The sequence below is a fragment of the Hemitrygon akajei genome, chromosome 4 (genome assembly GCF_048418815.1).
Source record: "Hemitrygon akajei chromosome 4, sHemAka1.3, whole genome shotgun sequence".
NCBI lineage: Eukaryota > Metazoa > Chordata > Chondrichthyes > Myliobatiformes > Dasyatidae > Hemitrygon > Hemitrygon akajei.
Window position 1 is genome coordinate 68,195,963 of NC_133127.1, and position 15,039 is coordinate 68,211,001.

The 15,039-nt window shown below is 38.6% G+C and overlaps 1 protein-coding gene across 1 annotated transcript in view; it reads right to left on the reverse strand.

Moving 5' to 3' along the window:
* The window catches only part of plk4 (polo-like kinase 4 (Drosophila)), a 43,847-nt gene that overhangs the window by 25,094 nt on the left and 3,714 nt on the right, over window positions 1-15,039 (reverse strand). Inside the window, exons 2-8 of the mRNA XM_073042806.1 lie at window positions 12,221-12,316; window positions 10,923-11,018; window positions 10,729-10,843; window positions 5,753-6,788; window positions 4,878-4,981; window positions 3,677-4,044; window positions 569-673 (exon numbers count right to left, since the gene is read on the reverse strand). Coding sequence (XP_072898907.1) covers window positions 569-673; window positions 3,677-4,044; window positions 4,878-4,981; window positions 5,753-6,788; window positions 10,729-10,843; window positions 10,923-11,018; window positions 12,221-12,316 — 1,920 coding nt within the window. The remainder of the gene's footprint in view (window positions 1-568; window positions 674-3,676; window positions 4,045-4,877; window positions 4,982-5,752; window positions 6,789-10,728; window positions 10,844-10,922; window positions 11,019-12,220; window positions 12,317-15,039) is intronic.

The window sequence follows — 15,039 nt, forward strand, 5'->3', positions numbered from 1 at the left end:
ATCATTATGTATTTAAAAAAAATTAAGGGCAGGGGTTAAAGAATTGAAGGGTGGCGCTTCATGCCACATGCCAACAAAATTTTTTCAAGTACATCTTTGGCATGTATGTCAACGGTTCATCACTCCTGTCTTAAGAATATGCACCCTTGACTTACAAATCCACCTTCTGCTACAAAAAAAAAATAGTGTGGCACTCTGTTCTGAGAAATACACTAAACTAAGTTAAATGAACATCAGTCAGCTTTTTTGATTTTTGGAATTTAACTTGTGCAAATAGTATTCACAAACATGTCCATTTTGTAAATCGAAGACTATTTGTAAAAGATATACAATTTCCACCACTCACTGACTCCTGGATTACTACATTAGCTTGAATATAGTTATGCAAGTTCATTAAAACTTAAAGAACCAAAATAATACAATTTGAAGAAAATTATCAAAATAAGCCATTGTTTTTAATTGTGTTAAGTTTTCCCTCTTTCCCCAATTGCTATTATCGTTTCTAATAAATGGCATAAAGTACCGGTAGTAAGTCACCAAAGCAAATGCTCAAAAATTTTAAACATACCATGTTTCCATCGCAGGATATTCTAAGTACTTCCCTTACACGTTCTTGAGCACCACTCCCTTTCAAAAGCTCCATGCACACTTCTTCAGAGTCAAGAATACTGACCTGAACAACATAACAATAGTCATTGTTGTACAATAAAACAAATTATATAAAATATACAATAGAAAGTACTTTGCCTCAGCCAATTGGTGCTTATGCTTAGACTAAACATGAGTTTTTTCCAATTTTTTTTGCCTCATCCCAGCCTTTTAGTAATTGCCTCAAGCATTTTTTTGTAAATAGCAACTTCCATTAATGAAGCATCCACAAAGCATAAACAGCTCTCCATAATTCTATATTTATTAAGACAATATTATGGATTGTTAATAGTATATCTGCAAAAGAAGCCTTTCTATCCTTATCTATCTTGTGTAACACATTAAAATCTCTCAAGATCTCCAAGTCCTCTTTTCTCGTTTTTTTTTTAAAAAAGAGCCCTAGCTTTTCATTCTTTCTTGATAATCTGTTCTGGTATCAAACTTGTACTTTCTTTCTTGCACTTACTTCTTTGCTTTTATGTTCTTTCTGAAGTAGGCTAACAGGGCACAAAAACATGGCTTCAAATTGGCAAAAATTCACAACAGAATTCTTACACTAATAGAAATAAAATTCAATTTTGAGGAAAGTACTCATTATGATTCACAATGGGTGCATTTCAGTGCTTGACAGCACCTTGACCTAAGCACTTTCTAACACAATTGAGATTGCTGAACTGGCTGTTTGATGTTGGCCACTTAACCAAACAGAACTGACATGCACAATAAAAATGGCACAATAATCTGTTGCTTTCAACAGTTCTTGGTGGATCAGGTAATTCTGGTTAATTGGGATACATCAGGATCAGCATATTTTGGTCCACCTCATCGTCTAGCATTCAAATTTCCTACTGAGGATGGCATCGTAGACATATGTGGTAATGCCTTCATATTTCTGCTGACAACCAAAACAGCAAGAAATTGGTTCATAATTTGTATTAGCTATATAAGGTTCAATTATGATGGCTACATTGGTTTTGAATACTGACCCCAAGACAAATTTGACTCCTACTAAGTTAGCCGGGAAATTTAAATCAAGTAACCATGCCTGGAATAAAGATCATATTCAGGAGTGAGTGAGTGAGTGAGTGAGTGTGTACACATACATATACAATGGCATGCAAAAGTTTGGGCACCCACGGTAAAAATTTCTGTTACTGTGAATAATTAAGTGAGTAGAAGATGAACTGATCTCCAAAAGTCATAAAGTTAAAGATGAAACATTATTTTCAACATTTTAAGCAAGATTAGTGTATTATTTTTGACCTGTTCAATTTTAGGATGAAAAAAAGGAAAGGAGCACCATGCAAAAGTTTGGGCACCCCAAGAGATTTGAGCTCTCAGATAACTTTTACTAAGGTCTCAGACCTTAATTAGCTTGTTAGGGCTATGGCTTGTTCACAGTCATCGTTAGGAAAGGCCAGGTGATGCAAATTTCAAAGCTTTATAAATACCCTGACTCCTCAAAGAATGTCCCAACAATCAGCAGCCATGAGCTCCTCTAAGCAGCTGCCTAGTACTCTGAAAGCTAAAATAAATGATGCCCACAAAACAGGAGAAGGCTATAAGCAAAGAATTTTCAGGTAGCCGTTTCCTCAGTTTGTAATGTAATTAAGAAATGGCAGTTAACAGGAACGGTGGAGGTCAGGTTGAGGTCTGAAAGACTAAGAAAACTTTCTGAGAGAACTACTCCTAGGATTCGTAGAAAGGTAAATCAAAACCCCTGTATGACTGCAAAAGGCCTTCACGAAGATTTAGCAGACTCTGGAGTGATGGTGTACTGTTCTACTGTGCAGCAACACCTGCACAAATATGAACTTCATGGAAGAGTCATCAGAAGAAAACCTTTCCTGTGTCCTCACCACAAAATTCAGCATCAGAAGTTTGCAAAGAAACATCTAAACAAGCCTGATGCATTTTGGAAACAAGTCCAGTGGACTGATGAAGTTAAAATAGAACTTTTTGGCTGCAATAAGCAAAGGTATGTTTGGAGAAAAAAGGGTGCAGAATTTCATGAGAAGAACACCTCTCCAACTGTTAAGCACAGGGGTGGATCAATCATGCTTTGGGCTTGTGTTGCAGCCAGTGGCACAGGGAACATTTCATTGGTAGAGGGAAGAATGAATTCAATTAAATACCAGCAAATTCTGGAAGCAAACATCACACAGTCTGTTAAAAAAAAGCTGAAGATGAAAAGAGGATGGCTTCTACAACAGGATAATGATCCTAAACACACCTCAAAATCCACAATGGACTACCTCAAGAGGTGCAAGCTGAAGGTTCTGCCATGGCCCTCATGGTTCCCTGACCTAAACATCATCAAAAATCTGTGGATAGACCTCAAAAGAACAGTGCATGCAAGACGGCCCAAGAATCTCACAGAACTAGAAGCCTTTTGCAAGGAAGAATGGGCGAAAATCCCCCAAACAAGAATTGAAAGACTTTTAGCTGGCTACAGAAAGCCTTTACAAGCTGCGATGCTTGCCAAAAGGGGTGTTACTAAGAACTGACCATGCAGGGTGCCCAAACTTTTGGTTTGGACCCTTTTCCTTTTTTGTTATTTTGAAACTGTAAAAGATGTAAATAAAAAAGTAATTTTGCTTAAAATATTAAAGAAATGTGTCATCTTTAACTTCATGCCTTTTGGAAATCAGGTCATCTTTTACTTGCTTAGCTATTCACAGTAACTGAGATTTTGACCAAGGGTGCTTTGGGGTGGGGGGGGGGGGCGGGGGTGTGTGTGTGTGTGTGTGACACACACACCACACACACACATATATATATATATATATATATATATATATATATAAAATTTATTTATTTAAAATCTGGTTTACCAAGGTCTTTTAGAGAAAAAGATTTGAAAACCTTTTTCTGACTTTCAACCCATGTGGAACATCAGATTCAATGCAGTTACTCTTAAATGCCCCATGACTGGCTGACTGCCATGGAGGACCACTCTAATCGAGAAGCTATCAAGAATTAAGTATTGGAAAATGAGCAGCTATAAAGAACAAATTGCAAAACTCACCACAGCATTTTTAGTTTTTTGCCGGATTGCTTTAAGTCTGTGAGCTTTCAGTGGTGACACCAACTCCCACAATGTCTTGTTTTGAGATTCAGTAGATTGCCTTTCCTGTTTTATTAATCCATGTTGTTTCACAGCTTGAGGACAGACATACCGCATGTCTGATTGTCTGGAATCTCCTTCACAACTTTGAATATCTATCTGTTTTCTGAAGCAATCTTTGTAGTATAGTTCGTCAGTTTTCATTTTGTTGCTGCATTGTTTTCCCCACATATTTGTTGATACAACCTCATCTACAGTCTGCTTTCTTCCATGTAAAATTCCATTAGAGCTACCAGTGGTGCTGATATCCACTGGTTTTCTGAAATGAGCTTGGAAATAAGATTTGCATTAACTCTACATGAATGAATATTGCCTAAATACAGTGCAGATTTTAGAGTCATTGTTAGATGTAGCATGGAAACAGATCCTTCAACCCACTTATACAACCTTAATCCAATTTCACGCTCCCCACATTTTCATAAACTCCCCCAAGTAATATATCACACCATTGGTATGTATTTCTAATGTACTGCATTAACCATCTAATACACTTATAAACATTTTTCAGAAAACTAAGTTCTACTTTAGTGAAGCAAAAATCCATATTTCAGGTCTTGGGTTTTAAATATACATATCCTGAAGACCTTGTATTTAATTTCAAACCAAGAGTTCATTTCACAAAGCTGAGTTGCATCGTTACAACTTAAAACAAAAAGGCAACATAGCTGCAAATACCATTTATGGTGCTAAAGTAGAGAAAGTAAGCAATACAGAATGGACTATAAAATTCCTAATCTTAGCCAGGCTGTTTCAGACTGCACCTCAATGAATGGGGTGAAACCCATTAAAATACAAATTTGTTAACATCAAACAACACACACAATATACCGGTGGAACACAGCAGGCTAGGCAGCATCTATAGGGAGAAGCACTGTCGACGTTTTGGGCCGAGACCTGCTGTGTTCCACCAGCATTTTGTGTGTTGTTTGAATTTCCAGCATCTGCAGATTTCCTTGTGTTTGCTTGTTAACATCAAGTCACTTTGCACTGAAATGACAGGGTGATTATATCTACACTTCAAGCTCACCCTATCAACAATTCTTCCATGGACAAGGGAGAACATAGAAAAATATTTTTGAAAGATCAAAAGAAAGCAACTTACCATTATGTGGCTGGCTATTTTCAAACCAGTGCTGTATTGTGCCAGCCTGTGATATCTGCTCCAAGAGTGGTCCACTGGAGGCAGGCTGGTAAGCAAAGCTTGGGCTATGAATAAAATTTAGAAAAGATGTGCCTTGTCAACAACTCCAGATTAATATTTTATAATCCACTGAGTTGAGCAACAACATCACTCAGCTACCAACAATAGGTTTAGGTAGATAAAAATCAGTGTTAAATGTCTCCCTGAAATGTCCTCCAGGCTTTCCTTGCTTCAAGTCACTGTTGATTATCAGCAACATCACTCTTCATTCTTAAACAAATTATTATTAATTTTACATATTAGACAAACTATTTTTCCAGAGATCTCCATCATTTTCAATTCCTTGTGACATACAATGAGGCCTCTTGACCCAATGAGCTTATACTACCTAACTCAGAGTAACCCCAATTCTCTTTAACCTTTTTACCCATTAACTCCTATCAACCTACACCAATCAACGTCTTTGGGATCTGAGAGAGAAAAAAAATACAGAATGTGGAAACTCCACACAGAAAGCACTGGAGATCAAGATTAAGTCTAGATCACTGAAGCTTTGAGCCAGGAATTCCAAAACTGTGCTATTACATTGATTTTGTATTTTTAAAACAGTTTGTGATAAAATTAAACATTTCAGATGGTAATTATCCTAATAATTCAAAGTATTTTGTACTGCATACTGTCTACAGTTTGTAACCTATATCTAGCCAGTGTTTTCCATTATGAAAACCAACATAAAAAATCAAATTTATTTTAATTTATTCTCTTTAGACTTGCATCCTGCAACATCCAGAGTTTGTCTTCTGTTATGTTGTGAAGGTAAAAAAGGATGTACTTACTTTGTGGTCTGTTTGACAGGAGACATGGTAAGCTTGTCCTGGGTGGCGACGTTATCTGAAACCTCTCTATTAAAGTGTGGAATATTTACATAATTATCTCCATAAAAGTTTTCACGATTATGTCTGGTTGACTTTAACAGTGCATCAACAGATTGACAGCGCTCTATGCTGCTGTTGGGTTTTTCAGGTTTCTGATTTTGGAAGTTTTCAGATCTGTCAGTAGAGTGCGCCCTTCGAAGCCATCGGGAATGGGGTCGTTCTTCATCTCCATGTTGTATAGTTCTTCCTCGACCAGCTCTATTAATTTCAGTGTTTTGTGCTCTTTCCCCATGATATTCTATGCTAAATCCTAGGGATGAAGTATCATTGATAATACTATTGTGTGAAGTAATTACTGACATTTTATTTGGAAGAAATTGTCCTATGACTTGTTTTGTTTTCTGCTGTAAGCGTCCTGTGCCACTAGCACCAGAAGATCCTGCTCCTGTGGTAAATGCAGTTGAAATTGTGGCATGTCCACTATCCATTGAGTCCTCTGCAGATGTTGGATCTTTACTTTTGGATGAAGGGCACTTCATCATGAATGGATGGTCCAATATACTAGAAAGACTGATGCGATCTGCTGGATTTTTTCGAAGCAGCTGATAGATCAAATCTTGAGCCTCGCTTGAAACAAATGTTGGCATTTCATAATCTGCCAGCATCACTTTATTCAGTGTATTTTTAACAGTGTCAGTGTCAAATGGTGGCTTTCCCACCAGAAAAGTATAAAACATGCACCCAAGAGACCACACATCAGATTCAAGACCATGAGCACTGTGAGTTGCGATCTCCGGTGCAATGTAATTGGGAGTTCCACACATGGTGAAATGCTTTTCACTGGGCATTTTCAGCTGTGCGGCTAATCCAAAATCTGCTATTTTTATGTTCATGTCACTTGTAAGTAGAAGATTAGAAAGAGTGAGGTCCCGATGCAATATACCATGTGAGTGAAGGTACAACATTCCAGTGACAATATGATGCATGAAGTGTCGAGCTGTGCATTTAAAAAAAAGAAAAGCAGAATGGATGTCAATTTTAAAAATATATTAAAACTATTCCCCTTTTTTGCCATACTTCCTCCGTTATTAACTCAAAATAATTATGTCACTCACAGACAAGAGAAAAATCTGCAGATGCATGTTAATCCAAGCAATACACACAAAATGCTGGAGGAACTCAACAGGCCAGGCAGCATCTATGGAAAACAGTACAGTCAACATTTCAGGCTGAGACCCTTCATCAGGACTGGAGAAAAGAAGGTGAGGAGTCAGAGTAAAAAGATGGGGGGAGAGGAGGAAAAAAAACAAGGTGATATGAGAAACCAGGAAGTGGGGGGGGAGAGAAGAGGAGGAAGGGGGCAAGTAAAGAGCTGGGAAGTTGATTGGTGAAAGAGGTACAATAGACAATAGGTGCAGAAGTAGACCATTCGGCCCTTCGAGCCTGCACCGCCATTTTGAGATCATGGCTGATCAATTACTATCAATACCCGGTTCCTGCCTTGTCCCCATATCCCTTGATTCCCCTATCCATAAGATACCTATCTAGCTCCTTCTTGAAAGCATCCAGAGAATTGGCCTCCACTACCTTCCGAGGCAGTGCTTTCCAGACCCCCACAACTCTCTGGGAGAAGTAGTTTTTCCTTAACTCTGTCCTAAATGACCTACCCCTTATTCTCAAACCATGCCCTCTGGTACTGGACTCTCCCAGCATCTGGAACATATTTCCTGCCTCTATCTTATCCAATCCCTTAATAACCTTATATGTTTCAATCAGATCCCCTCTCAATCTCCTTAATTCCAGCGTGTACAAGCCCAGTCTCTCTAACCTCTCTGTGTAAGACAGTCCAGACATCCCAGGAATTAACCTCGTGAATCTACGCTGCACTTCCTCTATAGCCAGGATGTCCTTCCTTAACCCTGGAGACCAAAACTGTACACAATACTCCAGGTGTGGTCTCACCAGGGCTCTGTACAAATGCGAGGATTTCCTTGCTCTTGTACTCAATTCCCTTTGTAATAAAGGCCAACATTCCATTAGCCTTCTTCACTGCCTGCTGCACTTGCTCATTTACCTTCAGTGACTGATGAACAAGGACTCCGAGATCTCTTTGTATTTCTCCCTTACCCAACTCTACACCGTTCAGATAATAATCTGCCTTCCTGTTCTTACTCCCAAAGTGGATAACCTCACACTTATTTACATTAAACGCCATCTGCCAAGTATCTGCCCACTCACCAAGCCTATCCAAGTCACCCTGAATTCTCCTAACATCCTCATCACATGTCACACTGCCACCCAGCTTAGTATCATCAGCAAATTTGCTGATGTTATTTTCTATGCCTTCATCCAAATCGTTAACGTAAATGGTAAACAGCTGTGGTCCCAATACCGAGCCCTGTGACACCCCACTAGTCACCACCTGCCATTCCGAGAAACAACCATTCACCGCTACCCTTTGCTTTCTATCTGCCAACCAGTTTTCTATCCATGTCACTGCCTTCCCCCCGATGCCCTGAGCTTTGATTTTACCCACCAAACTCCTATGTGGGACCTTATCAAATGCCTTCTGAAAATCGAGGTACACTACATCCACTGGATCTCCCCCGTCTAACTTCCTGGTTACATCCTCGAAAAACTCCAACAGATTAGTCAAGCATGATTTACCCTTGGTAAATCCATGCTGGCTTGGCCCAATCCTATCACTGCTATCTAGATATGCCACTATTTCATCCTTAATAATGGACTCTAGCATCTTTCCCACCACCGATGTCAGGCTGACAGGTCGATAGTTCTCTGTTTTCTCCCTCCCTCCTTTCTTAAAAAGTGGGATAACATTAGCCATTCTCCAATCCTCAGGAACTGATCCTGAATCTAAGGAACATTGGAAAATGATTACCAATGCATCTGCAATTTCCAGGGCCATCTCCTTTAGTACCCTAGGGTGCAGACCATTTGGACATGGGGATTTGTCAGCCTTCAGTCCCATCAGTCTTCTCATCACCGTTTCCTTCCGAATGTCAATCTGTTTCATTTCCTCTGTTACCCTATGTCCTTGGCCCATCCATACATCTGGGAGATTGCTTGTGTCTTCCTTAGTGAAAACAGATCTAAAGTACTCATTAAATTCTTCTGCCATTTCTCTGTTTCCCATAACAATTTCACCCAATTCATTCTTCAAGATACAGGGCTGGAGAAGTAGAGAAGGAGGAATCTGAGAGGATAGGACAGAAGGCCATGGAAGAAAGAAAAGGGGGATGAGCATCAGAGGGAGGTGATGGGCAGGCAAGGAGATAAGGTGATAGAGGGAAATGGGAATGGGTAAAGGGAGGGAGGGGAGGGGTGGCATTACCGGAAGTTTGAGAAATTGATGTTCACACTCAGGTTGGAGGTTACTCAAACGGAATATCAGGTGTTGCTCCTCCAACCTGAGTGTGGCCTCATCACAACAGTAGAGGAGGCCATGGGTTGACATGTCAGAATAGGAATGGGAAGTGTAATTAAAATGGGCGGCCACTGGGAGATCCCACTTTTTCTGGAGAAAAGAGCATAGGTGCTCGATGAAGCAGTCTCCCAATTTGCATAGATTCTCACCAATATACAGGAGACCACACCATGAGCATTGGATATAATAGATGACCCCACCAGACTCAGTTGAGTTGTCGCCTCACCTGGAAGGACTGTTTGGGGCCCTGAATGGTAGTGAGGGGGATGTGTAGGGACAGGTGTAGCATTTGTTCCACTTGCAAGGACAAGTGCCAGGATGGAGATCAGAGGGGAGGGACGAATGCACAAGGGAGTCACGTAGGGAGCAATCCTTACAGAAAGCAGAAACTGGGGGGGGAGGAGGTGTTTGGTGGTAGAATCCCATTGGAGGTGGCGGAATTTATAGAGAATTATGTACTGGACGTGTACACATGGGGTTGGGTGGTAGGTTGAGGGCAGCATTGATGGTGGAGGAAGGGAAGCCCCTTTCTTTAGAGGAGGAAACCTCCTTAGTTTTGGAATGAAAAGCCTCATCCTGACAGCAGATGCAGCAAAGACGAAGGAACTGAGAGAAGGGAATAGCATTTTTACAATTGACAGGGTAGAAAGAGGTATAGCCTAGGCAGCTGTGAGAGTCCTTGGGTTTATAATACACATCAGTAGGTAAGCTGATATATATTAGAACAAAAAAAAAAACAACAAATTTCAGCCTACTCAAATGTCAGTTCTACTCATAATCCCACCTCATTATGTTAGCAATATTTTTGCTCTTATTTATCCATTTTCTTTTTGATGCCACAATTGAATCTTTAGTATACTGTATATCCTAATCAGCCAATGCATTTCATATTCTATAGACACACATAAAACAATCCTAATGTAACCTCTGACTTATTTCCTAACCATTTTATTTAAGTGAGCTCTCATTAATAGGTTTCAGCAGATAAAACACAGAGTTTAATGTTTCCCTCAAATGTCTTCCCAGCAGAGTTTTGGTAATTTATCCCTGGAGATTTTGGCCCATCCAATTCAAGTACAACAATACAAGAGACATGTAAAGTCCTAGTGAGATAATGCTGAGCACCATCTGTACACCTATGCAATGTTTTTCATACCTTCATTTGATAGAGAAAGAGGCTATTCAGCCTCTATGTGGACTCCCAGAACAATTTCATTCCCTATATATTTCTCTTACACGTCCATCAATTTCACTCTGATTGTCCTACCACCACTATGGTAGCCAACAGTTAGAACATCTTCAAGATAAGAGAGGAAACCACAGCATTGGGCAAAGCCCTAATAATTTACGATGGTAGATCAGTAGTTTTATGAATGAACCCTGAATATAGCCAAGTAGAGATCAATTTGAATCTGGCAAAATAAAACACATGGTCCTCAATATCACATTTATTAATGGAAAGTCCATAATAAATGTTTTCAAATGGTAGTACCTTCATCTTCTGAGAAACTAGCTTTCCTGTTCTTTAAATATCTGCTCATCTCTCCATTGTGACACATCTCCAGTACCAAATAGACATAATTGTTGTCTTCAAAATAGTTGTAAAGCTGAAAGTAAACAAAGATCATCCATAAGTATTCTCATAGAATAGATGCAAAAGAACAGTACTCATAAAACTGCAATTACCTCCAATATAGACGGATGCTTCAACTGACAATGTATCTCCACTTCGTTGCGGACTCTCTGCACCATTCCCACTTTGTGCATGGCCTTTTTGTCAATCTGGAAACACACAATTCATTGGATCCATATCATTTCAACAATGAGCAATTAGATGAATTAAATACGAGAAAATCGGCAGATGCTGGAAATCTAAGCAATGCACACAAAATGTTGGAGGAACTCAGCAGGTCAGGCAGCATCTATGGAAAAGAGTAAACAGTTGATGTTTTAGGCTGAAACCCTTGATTCATAAGTCCTTATGAAGGGTTGTGGCTCAAAACATTAACTGCTTACTCTTTTCCATAGATGCTGCCTGGCTTGCTGAGTTCCCCCAGCATTTTGTGTGTTAATTAGATGAATTAAATTATTTTCTATTTCAAAACCTTTACTACATTTTGGGGGAAAAAATACACAAGTGCAAAATTATTTGAAATTATCTGCTTGGGAACGTGAAGATTCTTTCCATCATAAATAGATTTAAGTTACTAACAGTAAAACTTATTTTCATTAAAGTAAGAAATGGGAACAAGTTTCACAGCTGATAATCAGCAATTTAATTGTCCAATACGAATGTTGGCCAAAATGAGTAAGCCAGTTTCTCACAAAGATGTCTCATGAAACAATAGTTACCCATTAGACAATAATATCCAGTGCTTGATTTTTATTCTATTTTACCTGTAATTTCCTCTGACAAGAGGATGTTAGAATCTTGGGTAAGATACTCTCCTAAAAGTGGTGAGTAGTCACAGAACCTGCAGTGATTAAAATTTATTCTGTCCTTTGAATTATAAACAAGTCACCATGCATACATTGCTGAGCTGAATTTTACTGTTTATTTGGAAAGAGTATTCCCAAAGATGCACTCAGTGATTTAAAAAAAAAGAATTTTTTTTAATATGCCAGTGACCAACTTGAATATGAACTTTAATTACAAATTGGTTAAAATTGTCCAAGAATTCTAAAAGATTTATGGGACTTATTTGGATATGTTTAGTTACTTTTCTGGACATGGAGAAATTAATCAGGCACAATGAACAATTATGTTTAGTCTGTTTCAAGTAAAACATTCAAGCCAAACTCAACTCAGACCTTTTTTTAAACCATTAGAACAAACGCATTAATTCTGTTATGTTGACAAGACATTTAAAAATAATTCTAACAAACTGGGCTAAAGTAAGTATTGCATTCAAGATTCCCATAGGCAGAGAAAGATAAAAAAAAAATTGTTTAAAGTAGATAGATACCGCTTGTGGTAAACTTACCATTTTTATCGCCACCTCCAGACCTGTACTCACAGATTTTGCTCTGTAAACACAGGCGAACGACCCCTTCCCAAGGAGTGTTAAAACCTTGAAGTCCTGAAAAAAAAATTGTCAGTCACCGATTCAATATACTCTTGATCGATTGCAGCACAATAATGCAATAATAACTATTAGGCAATGTGCAAATGACTGGCTTGTTCGGTATAAATGCTTCGTACAGCTTACCGCAATGGCATTTTCACCATCTACTGACATCCTCGTATGGCCAGACATCATACACTTGCACTTTAAGATACAATTCAACACCCGATCAAACATGTTAGAACTACCAACGGGAACTTGACCAGTTTTTCTTTGACTGGCACGAACTAACGAAGTAGCGAGAGGATTCAAAGATAAAGACCAAGTCAGTAAAACATAAGCCCGGTTTTATTCCCGCGTTAACACAACGGCTTCTCATTGCCAAGCAACAGACCTTTAAGTATTATTTACGAGTTCTTCAAAGCCTCGTCAAGCGAAGTATCAAATCATTAGAAAGTATGTTTAAACACAAATATATTACATACTGAGACAATCCATTGAAAATTTGAATAGCCTTCATTTCTACAATAAACTTATCAATTTGCCAGCAAATAGTTTCTAGTTAAGGGCGTCGGGTATTGAAGTCTACTATAACGGGCCCACCCTCTTCACTAACGTGGGCATTTTCAAGAGACGGTGCCTCAAAAGGAGATACAGGAGCCTGTAGACCACGCTCAGTGATTTAGGAACAGCTCCTTCCCCTCCGCCACCAGACTTCTGAACGGTCCATGAACACTACTACCTCATTATTCTTTATTTCTGACACTAGTTATTTTGTAATTTATAGTAATTATTATGTCTTACACTGTACAGCTGCCGCAAAACAACAGATTCCACGCCATTCAAGACAGTGATTATGAAAACAACACACACAAAATGCTGGTGGAACACAGCAGGCAAGGCAGCATCTATAAGGAGAAGCACTGTCGACGTTTCGGGCGGAGACCCTTCGCTTTAGAACTAAAGAATGTGGGAAGTATTAATTAAAAAATCACCTCCCCCCATGTCTCTAATATTACTTTCTACCCGTACATATTTTATAAAATCTGCCTCTTGTCATTCCTCTCCCGTTAAATCACCCTTATTTTAAATCTAACCTCTTCAATGTTTCATGATCCTTTAAAAATAGATGTATATAAAGAGCATGCAAACTAACAAATAGCATAAGAGAAAACAACAAGATGATCAATTTAGATATTGGGGAAGCAAAGAACTGAGAGAAAACAATAAGATAAATTGCAACACAATAATAAAAAAAATACATAAGCTGCATAAGCTGATTATATTATATATAACACACACACACACACACACACACACACACACACACACAGATTTTATATCCATAAAGTGAAGCTAGGCACTGGTGACCCTGACAGGAAATGATAAAGTAGTGAAGGTGTTGATCAACCTTATTGCTTGGGGAAAGTAACTGTTTTTGAGTCTGGTGATCCTGGCATGGATGCTATGTAGCCTCTTCCCTGATGGGAGTGATATAATTAGGCAACAATGACAAATTATAGCAACCAAAATGGAAAAAGCAATCAAAAAGATCAAAATATACAAATATAAGCCAAGATGACATCTGCATTGAATAGACTATCCAACACCTGCATGACCATGGATTGCATTTTCAAAATGATGAGGCCAATACACATTGTTGTCTTTGAAGCCAGAGAAGGACTCTTGAGATCGATGTAGTTTTCAGCTAATCTCAATCAACGTCACAGAGTCTAAAGCCATTATTACAATTAAAACAGGGGTGGATTATTTTGATTTGAGACAAGGAGAAATATCCTGGTGAATTTCAGAATGCTCTACCCAAGATGACAGTGGAGGTTCAATCACCAACTGCTCTAAGAACAGTGATCAATAAGTTTCTGATTGAGAGATGTCAGATAGGCAGGAAAATATGTTGAGGTGGAAAATCAATATTGATTTTGTTTAAAGGGGGAGCAGGCTCCTACTGGTTCTCACACTAGATTTGTTGCTACCTTATAAACTTATTGGTAAATTAGTTTGAATTAATCACTGTGAATTAGTTCTTCTACATTTTGCAAGACAAAAATTCATAGTTGTATAATATGAATGGCAAATCATGCACCTCTCAAGTACTGAATCTCACCAAGGGTGGATTTAAGAAATGACAATTCATTGCCATTGCTTAGTTAGATCCCTGCTACATTCAATGACCAATCAGCACATATGATACCATCAATCATCAAAAGCTGTTTAGGAAGAAAATTAAAGGAAGGATTCAAGCAAGTGTCAAAAAGCACCACCTTTTAATGATCATGATAAAAAATGCATTCAATGACACCCTCAATGGACCTTTTCCCACAAGAAAACCACTCCAGTGTCATCCTCAACAACTTGTTGATTAGCCAACGTGAACAGCTATCTATGCCAAGCTGGCTGATTTCAACTTAAATTAAATCAGCCGGTTCAATCAAAAGCTCATTATGTTGTGGTTACTTCAACAGTAACCCTTTTCCACACATGTTCTTCCATTATCTATTCAAGAAAAGACAAGGCAGCACTTAAAACAACAGTTGCAAGTTTGTAAATACAAAATGATTGGTGGACCTGGTGACAGTCAGGATTTTCACCTTCACTCAAAGATATGTGGGCTCACTTGTCTAATATGGTAATACTCTGGTCAAGCCAAAATAGATTCATAAAATTCAGACAACCTAAATAAACCAATTTAACAGTTCATAAGGTCTTACAGGAATTCT